At 60.3% G+C, this 17,105-nt stretch overlaps 3 protein-coding genes across 5 annotated transcripts; all 3 read left to right on the top strand.

Moving 5' to 3' along the window:
• The first annotated feature begins 7,451 nt into the window (after window positions 1-7,451).
• Window positions 7,452-9,345, top strand: ZNF580 (zinc finger protein 580). Its single transcript, XM_068993386.1, has 2 exons — window positions 7,452-7,515; window positions 8,815-9,345. The coding sequence occupies exon 2, from the start codon at window positions 8,827-8,829 to the stop codon at window positions 9,343-9,345; it is 519 nt and encodes a 172-aa protein (XP_068849487.1). The 5' UTR covers window positions 7,452-7,515; window positions 8,815-8,826.
• Window positions 9,346-9,703: 358 nt separating this feature from the next.
• On the top strand, window positions 9,704-11,744 carry ZNF581 (zinc finger protein 581; the record flags this gene model as incomplete). The annotated part of the gene is made up of 2 exons (XM_068993172.1): window positions 9,704-9,833; window positions 10,431-11,744. Coding segments are annotated over 2 exons (753 nt in total), but the record flags the coding sequence as incomplete, so codon positions are not given.
• Window positions 11,745-12,885: 1,141 nt separating this feature from the next.
• CCDC106 (coiled-coil domain containing 106) lies at window positions 12,886-16,508 on the top strand. 3 transcript variants are annotated; one of them, XM_068992834.1, is made up of 6 exons: window positions 12,886-12,976; window positions 13,569-13,709; window positions 13,825-13,932; window positions 14,021-14,197; window positions 15,186-15,398; window positions 15,756-16,508. In XM_068992834.1, the coding sequence occupies exons 2-6, from the start codon at window positions 13,688-13,690 to the stop codon at window positions 16,070-16,072; spliced, it is 837 nt and encodes a 278-aa protein (XP_068848935.1). In that variant the 5' UTR covers window positions 12,886-12,976; window positions 13,569-13,687; the 3' UTR covers window positions 16,073-16,508. The 3 variants fall into 3 exon arrangements, with proteins under 3 accessions (XP_068848935.1, XP_068848934.1, XP_068848936.1); XM_068992833.1 differs by having other exon boundaries at window positions 12,900-13,081; XM_068992835.1 differs by lacking the exon at window positions 12,886-12,976 and having other exon boundaries at window positions 13,528-13,709.
• Window positions 16,509-17,105: the final 597 nt, after the last annotated feature.

Raw genomic sequence — 17,105 nt, 5'->3', positions numbered from 1 at the left:
TGGCAGAAGTTCTGGGGGCCAGGGTACCAGGGAGAAGGCTGGTGCAAGGGCCCAGGTGGGAGGAAGGAGCCAGAGCTGGGGCTTGGGGGGTGGAGGGGAGCATACAGCCATCAGGAGGAGGGAGGGAGCACTCTGTTCCTGCCCAGCTTTGGGGAGTGAGATGGGGGGGGTGGGATGGGGACCTTTGGGTGGATGAAGGGTGTCATGATAATCATGATGGTGTGATCACTAATCTAGAGCCAGACATCCTGGAATGTGAAGTCAAGTGGGCCTTAGAAAGCATCACTACGAACAAAGCTAGTGGAGGTGATGGCATTCCAGTTGAGCTGTTTCAAATCCTGAAAGATGATGCTGTGAAAGTGCTGCACCCAATATGCCAGCAAGTTTGGAAAACTCAGCAGTGGCCACAGGACTGGAAAAGGTCAGTTTTCAGTTCAATCCTAAAGAAAGGCAATGCCAAAGAATGCTCAAACTACCGCCCAATTGCACTCATCTCACATGCTAGTAAAGTCATGCTCAATATTATACAAGCCAGGCTTCAGCAATACGTGAACCGTGAACTCCCTGATGTTCAAGCTGGTTTTAGAAAAGGCAGAGGAACCAGAGATCAAATTGCCAACATCCGCTGGATCATGGAAAAAGCAAGAGAGTTCCAGAAAAACATCTATTTCTGCTTCATTGACTATGCCAAAGCCTTTGACTGTGTGGATCACAATAAACTGGAAAATTCTGAAAGAGATGGGAATACTAGACCACCTGACCTGCCTCTTGAGACACCTGTATGCAGGTCAGGAAGCAACAGTTAGAACTGGACATGGAACAACAGACTGGTTCCAAATAGGAAAAGGAGGACGTCAAGGCTGTATATTGTCACCTTGCTTATTTAACTTCTATGCAGAGTACATCATGAGAAACGCTGGACTGGAAGAAACACAAGCTGGAATCAAGATTGCTGGGAGAAATATCAATAACCTCAGATATGCAGATGACACCACCCTTCTGGCAGAAAGTGAAGAGGAGCTAAAGAGCCTCTTGATGAAAGTGAAAGTGGAGAGTGAAAAAGCTGGCTTAAAGCTCAACATTCAGAAAACGAAGATCATGGCATCTGGTCCCATCACTTCATGGAAAATAGATGGGGAAACAGTAGAAACAGTGTCAGACTTTATTTTTCTGGGCTCCAAAATCACTGCAGATGGTGATTGCAGCCATGAAATTAAAAGACACTTACTCCTTGGAAGAAAAGTTATGACCAACCTAGATAGCATATTCAAAAGCAGAGACATTACTTTGCCGACTAAGATCCGTCTAGTCAGGGCTATGGTTTTTCCTGTGGTCATGTATGGATGTGAGAGTTGGACTGTGAAGAAGGCTGAGTGCCGAAGAATTGATGCATTTGAACTGTGGTGTTGGAGAAGACTCTTGAGAGTCCCTTGTACTGCAAGGAGATCCAACCAGTCCATTGTGAAGATTAGCCCTGGGATTTCTTTGGAAGGAATGATGCTAAAGCTGAAACTCCAGTACTTTGGCTACCTCATGTGAAGAGTTGACTCTTTGGAAAAGACTGATGCTGGGAGGGATTGGGGGCAGGAGGAGAAGGGGATGACCCAGGATGAGATGGCTCGATGGCATCACGGACTCGATGGACGGGAGTCTGAGTGAACTCCGGGAGTTGGTGATGGACAGGGAGGCCTGGCGTGCTGCGATTCGTGGGGTCACAAAGAGTCGGACACGACTGAGCAACTGAACTGAGGGCGTCACTGTGACCCTGTCCCAGGAGAGAAGCAGGGCATTTTGTTTGGGTGGGGGAGATGAGCTTTACCTTCCGGCAGGGTGACTTAATTCCGTTCATTCCATCATTTAACCAGTATTGAATTCTGCCACTCCCAGCTCCCCAGACCTTTGCTAGATTCTGAGCATAGACTTGCCCAGGACAGAGCAGGAAAGGCAGGCAGGAAAGTAGCAAATCCGATAAGGAACAAGACCCTCAGGGACCGTAAATCGAGATGCAGAGGAGATGGCCCGTGGGGCAGGTGGGGGGGTCTCCCCTCCCCTCCCTAACCTCTGATATCACCTGCAGCGCTCCAGTGATAAAGGGTTGCTTGAGTTCCCACCTGGTCAGAAAGGATGCATCCTTGTAAGGGCTTGGGAGGAACAGCAACACAAGGCCCAGGAGGTGGGAGAGGTTGGCAAGGGGGCACCTTGGTGCTGGGGGCCAGTCCACACAGGGCCGGGGCGCTACTGGGGTTTAAAGTGCAGCAAGAAGGGTTTGGGGTCAGGGAGTGACATGTTTTAGCCGGTTTACAAAATTGCCACAGTGTTGCCATAGGGAGAGGGCGCCAGAGGAGGCAGAGTGGTGGGAGGGGAGGCTGTTACCATGGCAGCAGTGGGCTGAGCACAAGCCCGAGGTGTCCCCAGACAGTGGCCATGACCCCTGACTCCGGTCAGGTAGGAGGCAGTGCCATCCTGGCTCCCCCACCTGAGGGTGCATGGCTTCTGGCCCATCACGTGACCTCTCTGAGCTTCTGTTTGCTCGTCTAAAGGTTGGGGTCCTCGAGACACTTCCCATCTGGGTCCGCTCTGATGACTCGGTGCATCTAACGATCACAGCCGCTGGCACCATGCAGTTCAGTCGCTCAGTCGTGTCCAACCCTTTGCAACCCCATGGACCGCAGCATGCCAGGCCTCCCTGTCCATCACCATCTCCCGGAATTTGCTCAGACTCATGTCCATTGAGTCGGTGATGCCATCCAACCATCTCGTCCTCTGTCGTCCCCTTCTCCTGCCCTCAGTCTTTCCCAGTATCAGTGTGTTTTTCCAGGGAGTCAGTTCTTCTCATTAGGTGGCCAAAGTTTTGGAGCTTCAGCTTCAGCATCAGTCCTTTCCGTGAATATTCAGGGTTGATTTCCTTTAGGATGGACTGGTTGGATCTCCTTGCAGTCCAAGGGCACCTTAGGAAAGGCCCAATAAATGTTGGTCATTGTTACTATTTCCAGAGATGGGTGTGGTTCTCACCTACAAAGCTAGTTTTCTGGATCTGAAACTTAAGAAAGAGATCTGAGGGAGAGATTCACGGGGGTGTCTGTGTAGCCCAGGATCTGTGTTGTTTTCTCCCCTCCCAGGAGGGGAGGTACATTTGGCAAGACCTGTTGTCACAGCCCGGTGAGAGGTTTGGGTGGGGGTGGGGGTGACGGTGCTTCTGGCCTCTGAAGGGTGGAGGCCACGGATGCTGGTCAATCTCCCACAGTGTGCAGGACAACTCTGCAGCAAAGAATGGTCCAGTCCCCAGAGGTCAGCAGCGCCAAAGCTGAGATGCCTTGTGTAGACAGAGAGGTGTTGGCCCCTTAAGCTGGGCACACTCTCTCAATCCACCAGTTTCCATCCAGTTTCCCTACCACGTGCCATGAAATTAGAGGAGGAAGAATTTGTAGGACCAACGATGTACAGTAGGGAGCTACACTTTAAAAAGTGAAAAGGAACAGCTGAAATAATTTTAAGGACTCATTTAATAGTTAACCCAGTCAGTTTACCCAGCGTATCCTTTCTCAGTGCTTCTTTAACTTATATGCAGAGTACATCATGAGAAACGCTGGACTGTAAGAAACACAAGCTGGAATCAAGATGGCTGGGAGAAATATCAGTAACCTCAGATAGGCAGATGACACCACCCTTATGGCAGAAAGTGAAGAGGAACTAAAAAGCCTCTTGATGAAAGTGAAAGAGGAGAGTGAAAAAGTTGGCTTAAAGCTCAACATTCAGAAAATGAAGATCATGCATCCGGTCCCATCACTTCATGGGAAATAGATGGGGAGACAGTGTCAGACTTTATTTTTTGGGGCTCCAAAATCACCGCAGATGGTGATTGCAGCCATGAAATTAAAAGACGCTTACTCCTTGGAAGAAAAGTTATGACCAACCTAGATAGTATATTCAAAAGCAGAGACATTACTTTGCTGACTAAGGTCCGTCTAGTTGAGGCTATGGTTTTTCCTGTGGTCATGTATGGATGTGAGAGTTGGACTGTGAAGAAGGCTGAGTGCCGAAGAATTGATGCTTTTGAAGTGTGGTGTTGGAGAAGACTCTTGAGAGTCCCTTGGACTGCAAGGAGATCCAACCAGTCCATTCTGAAGGAGATCAGCCCTGGGATTTCTTTGGAAGGAATGATGCTAAAGCGGAAGCTCCAGTACTTGGGGCACCTCATGTGAAGAGTTGACTCATTGGAAACGACTCTGATGCTGGGAGGGATTGGGGGCAGGAGGAGAAGGGGATGACCCAGGATGAGATGGCTGGATGGCATCACGGACTCGATGGACATGAGTCTGAGTGAACTCGGAGAGATGGTGATGGACAGGGAGGCCTGGCGTGCTGCGATTCATGGGGTCACAGAGAGTTGGACACGACTGAGCGACTGAAGTGAACTGAACTGATCCTGTCTCGGTGGACTCCACAGGCATCATTCACGGTGTACTGTACTCTCTTTGTTCTCAGTCTTCAGAATATGAGGGGTGTCTGCATGCCAGCCCGCCTCAGGTCAGCCTGGACGTGTGCCAAGTGTTTGAGAGCCACATGTGGCCAGTGGTTGCCCTTCATGGCTGTACAGTTCTGGAGGATCTTTGTTTTTCTAATAAAACTTTTATTGAATAAAAAAGACGAACACCAAAGTTACTCTTCAAATCACGTAAGATATAGTGATACTATACAGTAGGTCTTTGTTGGTTATCCATTTGAAATATAGCAGTGTGAACATGTCCATGCTAAACTCACTACCTTTCCCTTCCTATCCTCTCCCACCTCCAGAACCATAAGAGCCTTCTTTTAAGTCGGTGAGTCTGTTTATTTATTTTTTTTGGTTGCATCGTTTTAATTGTGGCATGTCCTCTGCACTGGGATTGTGGAGTCTTAGTCCCTGGACCACCAGGGAACTCCCTGTGAGTCTGCTTCTGTCTTGTACATAAGTCCATCTGTATCATTTAAGATTCTGCATATAAGGGATGTCATACAATGTTTCTGCTTTTCTGACCACTCAGTATGACAATCTCTAGTTCAGTTCAGTTCAGTCACTCAGTCGTGTCCGACTCTTTGCGACCCCATGAATCGCAGCATGCCAAGCCTCCCTGTCCATCACCAGCTCCCGGAGTTCACTCAGACTCTCTTCCATAGAGTCAGTGATGCCATCCAGCCATCTCATCCTCTGTTGTCCCCTTCTCCTCCTGCCCCCAATCCCTCCCAGCTTCAGAGTCGTTTCCAATGAGTCAACTCTTCACATGACGTGGCCAAAGTACTGGAGTTTCAGCTTTAGCATCATTCCTTCCAAAGAAATCCCAGGGCTGATCTTCAGAATGGACTGGTTGGATCTCCTTGCAGTCCAAGGGACTCTCAAGAGTCTTCTCCAACACCACAGTTCAAATGCATCAATTCCTCCGCACTCAGCTTTTTTCACAGTCCAACTCTCACATCCATACATGACCACAGGAAAAACCATAGCCTCGACTAGACGGACCTTAGTCAGCAAAGTAATGTCTCTGCTTTTGAATATGCTATCTAGGTTGGTCATAACTTTCCTTCCAAGGAGTAAGTGTCTTTTAATTTCATGGCTGCAATCACCATCTGCAGTGATTTTGGAGCCCAAGAAAATAAAGTCTGACACTGTTTCCACTGTTTCCCCATCTATTTTCCATGAAGTGATGGGACCAGATGCCATGATCTTCGTTTTCTGACTGTTGAGCTTTAAGCCAGCTTTTTCACTCTCCTCTTTCACTTTCATGAAGAGGCTTTTTAGTTCCTCTTCACTTTCTGCCATAAGGGTGGTGTCATCTGCATATCTGAGGTTATTGATATTTCTCCCGGCAGTCTTGATTCCAGCTTGTGCTTCTTCCAGCCCAGCGTTCCTCATGTTGTACTCTGCATATAAGTTAAATAAGCAGGGTGACAATATACAGCCTTGACGTCCTCCTTTTCCTATTTGGAACCAGTCTGTTGTTCCATGTCCAGTTCTAACTGTTGCTTCCTGACCTGCATATAGGTGTCTCAAGAGGCAGGTCATGTGGTCTGGTATTGCCATCTCTTCAGAAAGGAATGGCAAACCACTTCAGTATTCTTTTCTTGAGAACCCCATGAATAGTATGAAAACGCAAAATGATAGGATACTGAGAGAGGAACTCCTCAGGTCGGCAGGCATTTAGATTATTGCCCAATAAAACATATCTTGCGATCCAGGCCAATATAACTGAATCATCTGTGGCCCGCGGGTCTCCAGTTTGCAACTGGCTGAGTGTGGTTCAGGAGCTGTATCGCAAGGTGGGCAGCCACTAGCCACCTGTCTATTTAAAGAAGAGAAAGAGAAACGTTTAAAAGTCAGGTCCTGAATCACGAGCCACCTTTCAGATATGCGGCAGTTCCCCTGCACAGAGCGCAGGTCAGAGGATTTTTCCATCATCGCAGAAAGTTCTTGTTGGCAGTTCTCTTAGAGGGAGCTCTGGCCCAACCCAGGTCCGTGGTCGGGTCAGGACCTTAACGCCGGTTCTCTCTGCTCTGTGTCCCCAGCTGCCGCGCCGGGCCCACGCCGCTCTGGTGCCGGCGGCGCGTGGCGTTCGCTCCGGGATCACCGCGCAGCTGGAGGACGAGCTGCGGGCGCGCGGAGTGGGGCCTTGCGCGCGGCTCCCGGCGCTGCCCGCCGGGTTCCAACACCTCGCATGCTCCGCCTGTGCCCGCCTTGCAGCGCTGCGGCCACCTGGCGGCCCGGCGCCGACCCCCGCTCTAGGTCCCGGGCCGGCCTGGCTGCCCTGCCACCCTCTGGTCCTCGGCACCCCCCAAACCTCATCACCCCATCTGGGGACTTTGGTTCTCTCCGGTCCTCTGTCCCCTTGCCCTGCCTTACCCCCCATGAGAAGCCCACCCCTCCCCGTCTCCCCATCTGGGGGCTCTGGCCCTCGGCTCCCCACATTTGAGAAGCCCACCCTCCCCATCTGCCCATCTGGCAGGCTTTGGGCTTCTCTGGGCCTCGGTTTCCCCACTTTGCGGGCCGGAGGATCCCGGCGGGGAGACGTTGGCGCCCAGGCTGGCCTCTGGACCTGGGACCTGCATCAACCCCGCGGGCAGAAACGTCGGTCCTCCCGCCCTCGGCGTCGCCGGGCAGCGGACGCAGGCGGGATGGCCGGGGCGAGGCGACGGCCTGGGCGACCCCGCTCGGGCGGGACTTCGGGCGGACGCAGTCCCGCCCGCCTTCGTTTACCCTGCGACCTCGGTCCCAGGTCCCGAGCAGCTCCCGGCGCGGGCGGTCGCTGCGATTCCCGCGCCCTGGCCCCCTCCCCGCTCCCGACCCCCAGAAGCTCAAGAGCTGCGGAACCTTCGCTGCGGCGCGCGCTTCCGGCCGGCGCCGTTTCCCAGGGACGCCGCCGCCCCTCGCGCCCCCGCGCCCCCCGCGCCCGCGTTCCCGGCGCCGCCGGCCCTCGCGAGGGGAAGCCCGGGCCGCACGGGACCTCGGCCCGCTCCTCCGGACCCGAGAGGCCGCTGCACCGGGTACAGGGGTAGGGATGGAGGGAGGAGCCGCGCCGGGCGGTAATCTGGGTCGGGGTGGGGCCGGCCACGGCGGGGACTGAGGGGCAGGGGCAGCGCGGGTCCTGGGGGAGCGCGGGAAGCTGAGCCGGGCACAGCGCGGGGAGGGGTGGGGAAATGAGGGTGCTGCGTCCCGCGGGAGGTAGGCGCTTCGGAGGGGGCCTCCGAGGCCCCGGCAGCTGTGGAGAGGGTCGGAACGCCGTCAGCGGCCTATGAGTAGGGGCCGGGCCAGAGAAGGACCCGCGGGCGCGGGGGAGGTGGGCATGTAGCAGGTGTGAAAGTTCACAAGCCGACGCTTGCATGGAAAGCTGGCAGTTGAGGTGTCCTAGCGATGCGCACCTGAAATTCGGAGGTTAGATGGAGTGAAAGCCGCTGAGTCGTCTCCGACTCTCTGCGACCTCAGGGACTGCAGCCCGCCAGGCTCCGCCGTCCATAGCAGCCTCCAGGCCAGAATCCTGGAGTGGGTAGCCGTTCCCTCCTCCAGGGCATCTTCCCACCCAAGGAATCGAACCGAGGTCCCCCACGTTGCAGGCGGATTTTTTTTACTGTCTGAGCCACCAGGGAAGCCCCTGGGTGATGGGAGAGTATGTTGAATCCTTAAGGGGCCAAGTGTAGGAACAGGTTAGAGGAGCTCCGAGTGGGAAAGTGGGGAACTGGATCAGTGGGACTCTGGGGACACACCTTGGGAGGAAATTAAGAGCAGCCACAGACGTATCCAGGTTTGGGAGGCTTTCCAGGGAACTAGTGGGCATGGAGGTCTAAGAGGTCTGGAGGCCAAAGAGAGGCCTCTGCGGTGGTCCTGGGGGTGGGGGTGTGGGGAGAGGATGCATCCTAAATTGCGGCCGAGGAAGCGACCCGTTAGAGAAATTCTGGAGGCAAGAATCCTGGCGAGACTTGGAAGAAGCCATGAAGATGAAAAGGACAAAATAGGCTTGGGATTTGATTGGCTGTCGAGGAGTGAGGGAGGCGAGAAGCAGGAGGAAGGCGAGGAGGAGAAGGGAAGAGGCGGGTTGATGCCCTCGGGTCCCCTGGGTGAGGAGAGGAGGACTCGCCAGGAAAGGCGGGTGGGGTCTCTGAGCTGCTGAGCTTAGCCGGAGAAGCCGTCGAGGCTGCCTGGTGCGGCCGAGCGACTCGGCCTGGAAGCAGCCCCTTTTCCCGTCAGGGAGGAAGTCAGTGGGACAGAGGGCCGCGAGCGCTGAGACGGCGGGGACACTGTCCCCGGGCAGCGGCCGTGTTGACCTGTCTCCCCTCCGCCGCTCCCAGCTGCCGCTCCGGATGCTGCTGTTGCCACCGCGGGCCCCCCACCCTCGGGCCTCCTCTCCCGAGGCCATGGACCCGCCGCCCCCCAAGGCGCCCCCTTTCCCCCCGGCGGAGGGCCCTGCCTCCACTGCGTCCTCGGCGGCGGGGCCCCGGCCCCCGCGGCTGGGCCGCCACCTGCTCATCGACGCCAACGGGGTCCCCTACACGTACACGGCACCGCTGGAGGAGGAGCCGCGCGGCCCGACCCCGCGCGAGGCGCCGCCTGGAGAGCCCGGGCCGCGCAAGGGCTATAGCTGCCCCGAGTGCGCCCGCGTCTTTGCCAGCCCCCTGCGGCTGCAGAGCCACCGTGTGTCGCACTCGGACCTCAAGCCCTTCACGTGCGGCGCCTGCGGCAAGGCCTTCAAGCGCTCCAGCCACCTGTCGAGGCACCGCGCCACGCACCGCGCCCGTGCCGGGCCGCCGCACGCCTGCCCGCTCTGCCCGCGCCGCTTCCAGGACGCCGCGGAGCTGGCGCAGCACGTGCGGCTGCACTGAGCCGGCGGGCGGCCCCGGCTCCCCTCCCCGCGCCCGGCGCCGCGGGTGCCGCTCCCGCGTGGTGCGCGCCAGCCGTCTGCACGGGAGGGTCAAAGGCTGCGGCCGCGGCCCGGTTCGCTCCTGCGTCTCCCCTCGCACCCGCCACCCTCACCCTCTCTCAATAAACATTCCGCACTTCACTTCAGGGCTCTTATTTGCGGGGCGCGGGGCTGGGGCGGGCGCGGGTGGTGAAGCCAGACCGTGAGCACTTGGGAACCACCGTCCCGGCACGCGTTTCCGGCCGGGGCCGTTTCCCGGCGGCCCGGGCGCCCCGCCCCCACCGCTCTGCCCTGGACCCTTTCCTCCGTTCCCCGGTCCTCTCCGCCCCTCGTCGGCGCCGCCAGCTCCCGGGGGACGTCCCGAGCGCCCCGGCCCGCCTCCGTCTGCACCCACGCAGGGAGCCCTGGGCCGATCAGCAGCCACCCGGACCCGAGAAGCTGCTGCACCGGGTACGGGGGCCGGGAGGCGGGCGGGAGCTGGAGCGGGCCGCGGGGCGGGGCGGGGCCGGGCGCGCGGGGCCCCGAGCGCAGGGCGGGGCGGGGCGCGCGGAGAGGCCGGGCCGGGGCTGGGGCGGAGGCCTGCGGAGCGCGGGCAGGCCGCCGGGAGTGGGGGCGGGTGGGCGTGCCCTGGACGGAACGCACAGGGGTACGGGGGCGGGGGAGAACACTGGGCTCCCGGCACGGCCTCCCACCTGAGGGCCTGGGCACAGGCCGAGGGGGCGCCTGGAGCTGGCACTGACCCCCAGGGCAGGGTCAGCGGCCTGGAGGCCTGATGGGTGGGGCCTGCGGGCGACTTGTGAGCTGAGGAGGGCACACAGGGGGCAGACAGCCACAAAGAGATCCCGCGCCTGCGGTCGGCGGTGGGAAGGAAGGGAGAGGTGTCTCGAGGAGGGGGCGCCTGGGAGCCTCAGAGGGTCACAGAGTCAGGGTGGCGCTGCAGAATATGCAGCGGGCCGGAGTAGGGCACGCAGAGCGGGAAGGACGGAGCTCGTGGGGCCGAGAGTACCGCCTCCGCGTGACCTCCTCGTCCTGTCTCCCACTCCTCAGGCCTCAGCCACCACTCCGGATGCTGGTGCTGCCGGCCCCCGGCCCCCGGCCCCCGGCCCCCGGCGTTTCCCTCCGCTGAGGCCATGCAGGCCCCTCCCCCTCGGACAGGCGGGTCCCCAGAGCCCGGACCTTCCTGCTCCACAGGATGTCCCCAGACCTCGCCCTCTTCTTCCAGGCCCAACCACTACCTGCTCATAGACACCCAGGGCGTCCCGTACACCGTGCTGGTGGACGAGGAGTCGCAGAGGGAGTCCGGGCCCGATGGGGCGTCGGCCCAGAAAAAATGCTACAGCTGCCCCGTGTGCTCCCGGGTCTTCGAGTACATGTCCTACCTGCAGCGACACAGCATCACCCACTCGGAGGTGAAGCCCTTCGAGTGCGACACTTGCGGGAAGGCATTCAAGCGAGCCAGCCATCTGGCGCGCCACCACTCCATTCACCGGGCAGGCGGCGGGCGGCCCCACGGCTGCCCGCTCTGCCCTCGCCGATTCCGAGAGGCGGGCGAGTTGGCCCAGCACAGCCGGGTCCACTCCGGGGAGCGCCCCTACCAGTGCCCGCACTGCCCGCGCCGGTTCATGGAGCAGAACACACTGCACAAGCATACGCGGTGGAAGCACCCCTGAGCCAGGCTGCGGGGGCCCCCAGGTACCGCGGGGTTTTGGGGGCGGGGGTAGGCAGGGACACCTGTCGTCCTCAGACAGCTGGCGAGCACCAGGGGGCCCTGGACACAAACAGACCCAGCGCCGCAGGGAGGCCGACCGCGGCCTTAAGAAGTCCTGCAGTCATCTCCTGGTGTTTGGGAGATAAGATGGGAACAAGACCCCACGTTTCCTGAATGGAACCCTCTAACCTCAGAGACACCAGCGATTCCACGACTGAGCCCTGACTGCCGGGGTTGGGCCAGGTGGGGGCAAGAGTGCCATGTGTTACCGATCTTGGGCCTGAAAACTGTGCCTGGGGGCCATCAGGAATCTGCACTATCTTCCCGAGACCCGCCCCCTCCCCCCCAACCTGCGATGCTGCGGGAAGGGACCCCAGACTTGCCTCCCACTCCCCAGCCAGAGGTGGAGACTGGACACTCACTCAGTGAACACGTGTTCCGCTTTGAACACCCGAGGTCGGTCTGGGAGATTGTCTTTGCCCACTGCCTAGCAGGGAGACTTCGCAAGTGCCTGGCCTACCTGGCTGGGGAATGGGCAGGTTGGCCTGTTCTGGGGCTCATCTGAGCTTGGCTGCTGACCACCTGTGTCATTGAGGCAGAATGTTTTTAATCTTAACTTTCTAAAAACCACGATCCATTGTAAGAAACACATTTTATACGGCAACCCGGTATACAAGATACACAAAATACATGGAAAACAAAGGTTTAACAATAGCTACTTCTGCGTGCAGGCCTCTCATGTTTTTTCCATCTATTTCATTTTTTAGACTGCTGATTACAGATTTCATTCTACCATATAAAATTTTCTGCGCATGAATATGTAGTTTGAAAGACACCGAACTAGGGCAGGTGCCTCCCCCTGCACGTTTTGACACCGGTAGTGAAGTGAGTAGGAGGGGCGTGTGGCCAGGATGGTTCCACTCTCCAGCTGTAGGGTTAGAAAGCACTGCTCTCTTAAGAGCTGGTAGGAATTCTGGAGCACGGAAGCTACTGGGGAGAGGGAGGAGAGGCAGGTGGCACTGGGGCAGAAGCCGAATAAACACCTGCCCTCTCACCGAGTTTTCTTTGCGTGTCGGAGTTGTGTCAGGCACTGTGCCGGGCCTCATCTCTTCCGACCTCTTGTTGGGTGGAGGAGAAAACCAGCTGTCTCTACTCCCTAGAGAGGGAGCGTCCCATAATCTGACTCCAGATAACACTCATAGCGTCCAGAGCTTCAGTTCTGGCCCTGGCCAGGCGCTGGGCTGAGCGTTCTGCGTGCGTCGCATCCCCACAACAGACCTAAAAGGGATTATGATCGCCCCACTTTACAGGTGAGAAAACCGAGGCTGCGAAGGAGCGGCCAGGATTGGAATCTAGGTCCGAAAGTTGCAAAGCCAGCTCTTAATAACACGGGGGCAGGGACTGGTTTTTAGGCCTTTGTTTTCGGGGAGGGGTAACTCACTAGTCCGAGGGCCCCGGGAAGCCTGGGGTCCTGCGTGCTCAGCCCAGGGGAGATGCAGGAGCGGGTCGCGGGGGTCCACTCCGGCCAGTTCTCAGCATCTCTCTTAAGGGGATCCTCAGCTTTCCTGGCTGTTCCCTACGTCTCCCTGCCTCTCCCAAACCCGACCCGGCGCCTCCTCACCCACCCGGGTGACCCCGGGCACCGCCAGCTCTCCAGGAATTGGGAATTTCGTGACGTTCCCTGACCAGGCTTCGCCGAGGGCGGGGGAGTGCTGCAAGGGGCCATCGCGCAAGTGCGGGCCGGGTCTCCGCCGCAAACGGCCGGCTCACCGGGCACCCGGGACTCCTGGAGGAGGCACGCCACCTACGCACCGGGCGGCCCCGGCTGCCGGCCCTCCTCGTCGCCCGTCTCCGAGACTCACCGCCGCCTCCGCCCCGCCCGCGGGTGGGTGGTCGCTTCCTTTCGCTCCCCGTCACTCTTTGCAGACGCTCCCCAGCGCCGGGCATGGGCGCCGCCGCCGCCGGTCCCCGGGCCGGATTCCGCGCGCGGGTGGGTGAGCGGGGATCCCCGGCCAGCTCGGCCCCGGGCACTGGAGGGGGTGGTGGCCGCGTCCGCACCTGCGGCCAGGCGCATCCTCCGCGGAGACCACTCGCTGCGGCCCGCCCTCCCGCCCGCGGGACAAAGGGCGGGGGCGGCGCATCCCCACGCGTGACCTTCTCCCGCGCCGCGCACGCCCAGCCCCCCAGCACCGTCCGGTGCTCGCCCGGACGTTACCCGTGGGTGGGGAGGCCCGCCCGTGGCTGGGGTCCCCACCCTGCACCTGGAAGTTGGGGCACTCTCCCAGGCCGGTAACCTGTGTCGAGACCCTGTCGGCCTACTTCGACCAGAACCCTGCTCCCTCGACCCCACGGGTCCTCCTTCCTCCAGCTCCCCACTCCCTAGAGCCTAGGAGTTTGTAACCCCAGGTGTCCTCAGTCTGCCCCGCCTCCGTCAGACCCACGAGTCCCGGCCTTCAAACAGCTTTCCCCACGTCCAGAGCCCCAGGTCCCCCGGAATGCTCCCCAGAAGCCCGTCTGTGTTCCTCCATCTGTGGCTGCCCTTTTTGTCCAGTGGCCCTGAGGCGCTCAGCTGCCGGGGTCTGCAGAAGGCCGCGCCATGAACAGCCGAAGGAGGCCAGGTGAGGAACCGGGGCCCTGCTCCACCCACCCAGGTCCCTGCCCTTTCCTCCCTGGCTGGGGTCTGGTCCGAGGCCCCGGGACCTCCCTTGGGTGAGCCTAGCCTCTCTCCTCCAGTGAAGAAGGACAGCGAGGCCTTGGAGATTTCCATCCCCTTCAATGAGACGCCCCACCTGGACCCGCAAATCTTTTACAGCCTGAGCCCCTCTCGGGGGAACTTCGAGGGTGAGTGGAATGGAGGGGGACTGAGTCCCGTGGGGGTGCAGCCAGGGTCCTTGAGACCTGGGGTGTGACCAGGGCCGACCACCCCTAGAGCCGGCGGAGGCTGCTTCCCCGACAGCGGCCCTGATGAACGGCGTCCGGGCCCAGCTGCACCTGGCCCTGGAGAGGAACTCCTGGCTGCAGAAGCGCATTGAGGACCTGGAGGAGGAGCGGGACTTCCTGCGGTGCCAGCTCGACAAGTTCATTTCCTCTGCCCGCCTGGACGCAGGTGAGGGCGTCCCCCCTCCCCAGGGCACTCAGCTCCACCTTCCTCAGGGACACGGTGCCCTTGCATTCACACTCCTCCTTTGGTGGCTCTCCGTGGGCTCCAAGCCCAGCCTCCTTCCTGCTTGAGTCCTGCTGATGGGCGGGACTGCGGCCTGCTTGTCTGGGTCCTGAGCACTGCCCCAACCCCTCCCCACGGGGGCTTTCCTGTCCCCAATCTTTAGCAGTGGCCTGGAGGATCCAGCCTCTCCTTGACCTCTGTGGTGGTCAACCCCTGGCTGGCTGCCTCGAAAGCTTCCACTTTCTCTCTGGAAAGTCATCTGAGAGTTAGGGCGAGGGCCCTGCAGCTTTTGTCAACACCTACCTCACTGGGGACCCCTGTGCTCTGGTGCCACCTCTGGCCTGGGTTGCTGGGGTCTACCACCATCTGCCCCCCATGCTGGGGAAACCCACGCAGGATGGTCAGGGGCAGGGGCCCCTGGACTTTCTTTGTGGTAAGACCAGCACCGGGCTCCGAACCCGCAGTTAGAGGGAGGGCCTGCATCAGAACCTGGGCAGCTTCCCGGTCTGGTGAGGGCGGGGGCATGCCCTTCCCAGGGGACTAGACCTAGAGACTATTTCTCTTGGGGTCTGAACCCCACACCCCCAGCGAGGCCTTGCCTGCCCCTGCTCTTCTGGAGGCCTTACTGGGTCCCCAGAAAACTCCTCCGTGAGAACCCCACAAAATCACTCTTTCCTGAGGTCCCCGTGGTACTGGCCTGGTCCGCTGGGCCCCTCTCCCAGACCTCTTGCACCAAGTCTGAGCATCCTCAGGCCACGCCCCACCCAGGACCCCCAAATCCTGGCCTAGTGTACTGTGTTCAGCTGGGCGTCTGTGCTGCACTTCCTCCTGGGAGACCCCCTTTCCCGGGGACTCTGTGACCTGCCGCCCGCCACCTCGATGTCCTGTTCCCGCAGTTCACGTGCGTGCGTGTCTTCCCGCCCCTCTCCAGACGACCACTGCCGGGGGAAGCCTGGGCCCCGGCGGGCCGAGGGGGACGGCCGAGGGGGGACAGGGGGTGAGGCCTCAGACCCCGAGTCAGCTGCCTCCTCGGTCAGCGGAGCATCTGAAGAAGGCAGCACCATGGAGAGGAAGAGGCAGAAGCAGAAAGGAGGCCCAGGCCGGCGGCGCTTCGGGAAGCCCAAGGCCCGGGAGAGGCAGCGGGGTGAGTGGGGGACGCGGGGGCTGGGGGCCTGTATGGGCTCCCTTCTCCTCGCCCCTGCATCGGCAAACAGACCAGATCAGACCTGGTTGACTGTCTGGGCCTCCGTGGGTGGTCCTGGTTTATAGTCCTGGAGTTAGGGCCTCAGGCCCCGGGGGAGGCAGCAATGGCCCAGGACGACTGGGAGGAACGCAGCCCTTCCCCGCACTCCGGCCCTCCCCGGGCCTGCCTGTCTCCCCTTCTCCCACCTTCTGTAACTCACAGCTAGCCTCCTGGTCTTTCTGGTTCCACTTTCTGCCTCCTCCCGCCCCCCTGCCCGTCTCTGTACCCCCAACTCTCTCCCCTGCCCTCGGCTCGCAGTGAAGGACGCGGACGGGGTGCTCTGCCGCTACAAGAAGATCCTGGGCACCTTCCAGAAGCTGAAGAGCATGTCTCGGGCCTTCGAGCACCACCGAGTGGACCGCAACACGGTGGCGCTGACCACGCCCATCGCGGAGCTGCTCATCGTAGCCCCGGAGAAGCTGGCCGAGGTGGGCGAGTTCGACCCCTCCAAGGAGCGCCTGCTCGAGTACTCGCGCCGCTGCTTCCTGGCCCTGGACGAGGAGACCCTCAAGAAGGTGCAGGCCCTCAAGAAGAGCAAGCTGCTGCTTCCCATCACGTACCGCTTCAAGCGGTGATCCCACCCCACCCGGCCCGGCGCCCGCCCTCGGGCCCCTGCTTCCTTGCCCGGCGCGCGGGGCCGGCGTGTGCACGGGCGGTGGGCCCCCACGAGGGCGGCTCATTTCCGCTCGGACCGCCACCCCCTCCCCAGGCCCCCTGTATATAGGTCTGTCCCCTGGGCCGCTCACAGCCCTAGCGTCTACCCTGCCCTCCGCCTTCCCTGGGTTGGGGGCTGTTCTCCCTTAGTCCTGCTTCCAAGAGGACCACCATCCAGGGTCCGGTTCTGTCTTCCCTGACCACTGGCACCCCCGCATCTGAGCGGCACCGTCCTGCCCTCGCTGGGCCCTCCCTCCTGGGGAAGACTGCGGGACCCTGCGGGGCGAGGCCACTGTACATATCCCGTCCGCACCCCAGCCCCGCAGCGAGCTTCCCACCCGCCTTCCGAGACCGCCCGAGTCCACACGAGACAGAGCTATTAAGATAATTTAAATTAAAATGATAAAATTTGGAATAAACTAGGCCCCGGCCTTTTCCTGGGCAGGGGGTGGCCGTTGCCGCGGGGACGGGGGCTCTGGAGGATTCCGGAGCGTGGACCGTCGGGCGGGAGCCGGGGAACTGGGAGAGACAGGGTGTAATTAGCTCCCGCAAAGGCAGGGGAGGGAGGGGAGGCAGTTGTGCCCTGGGGAACTCGGGGGCGGGGCAGCACTCCGGGGAAAGTGCGTGAGCACCACCCGCTGGGCTACTGGGACCAGAGGCGCGGCGGCAGGAGGAGGGACTCCACGACCTCCGGCGGAGGTGGCCTGCCGGGGCAGCCGGGAACCTCCGAGCCGAGGCGTCCGCCAGGAGGCGGTATCGCGAGATTATCCGTCTCCCGGAAGTGTCCTCTGCGGTGCCTGCGCGGCGGGGCGAGCGCGCTTGTGCGGTCGCCACGGCAACTAGTAAAGAGGCGGCCTAGCTTAACCGTTGGGAATTCAGCGCCCTCCCCGGGAGAAAGGGAAGACTCGCGCACGCGCGCTGAGGGCTCTGGAAGCGGGGGTGGGGGGGCCTTTC

The sequence above is a fragment of the Capricornis sumatraensis genome, chromosome 20 (genome assembly GCF_032405125.1).
Source record: "Capricornis sumatraensis isolate serow.1 chromosome 20, serow.2, whole genome shotgun sequence".
Taxonomy (NCBI): Eukaryota; Metazoa; Chordata; class Mammalia; order Artiodactyla; family Bovidae; genus Capricornis; species Capricornis sumatraensis.
This window is presented reverse-complemented; position numbering and strand designations above follow the sequence as displayed.

Coding starts and splice junctions, on each gene's coding strand:
- CCDC106 (XM_068992834.1), top strand. CDS start 13,688: ATGAACAGCCGAAGGAGGCCAG. Junction 13,710..13,824: donor GAACAGCCGAAGGAGGCCAG/GTGAGGAACCGG, acceptor TCTCTCCTCCAG/TGAAGAAGGACAGCGAGGCC. Junction 15,399..15,755: donor GGCCCGGGAGAGGCAGCGGG/GTGAGTGGGGGA, acceptor CTCGGCTCGCAG/TGAAGGACGCGGACGGGGTG.
- ZNF580 (XM_068993386.1), top strand. CDS start 8,827: ATGCTGCTGTTGCCACCGCGGGCCCCCCACCCTCGGGCCTCCTCTCCC.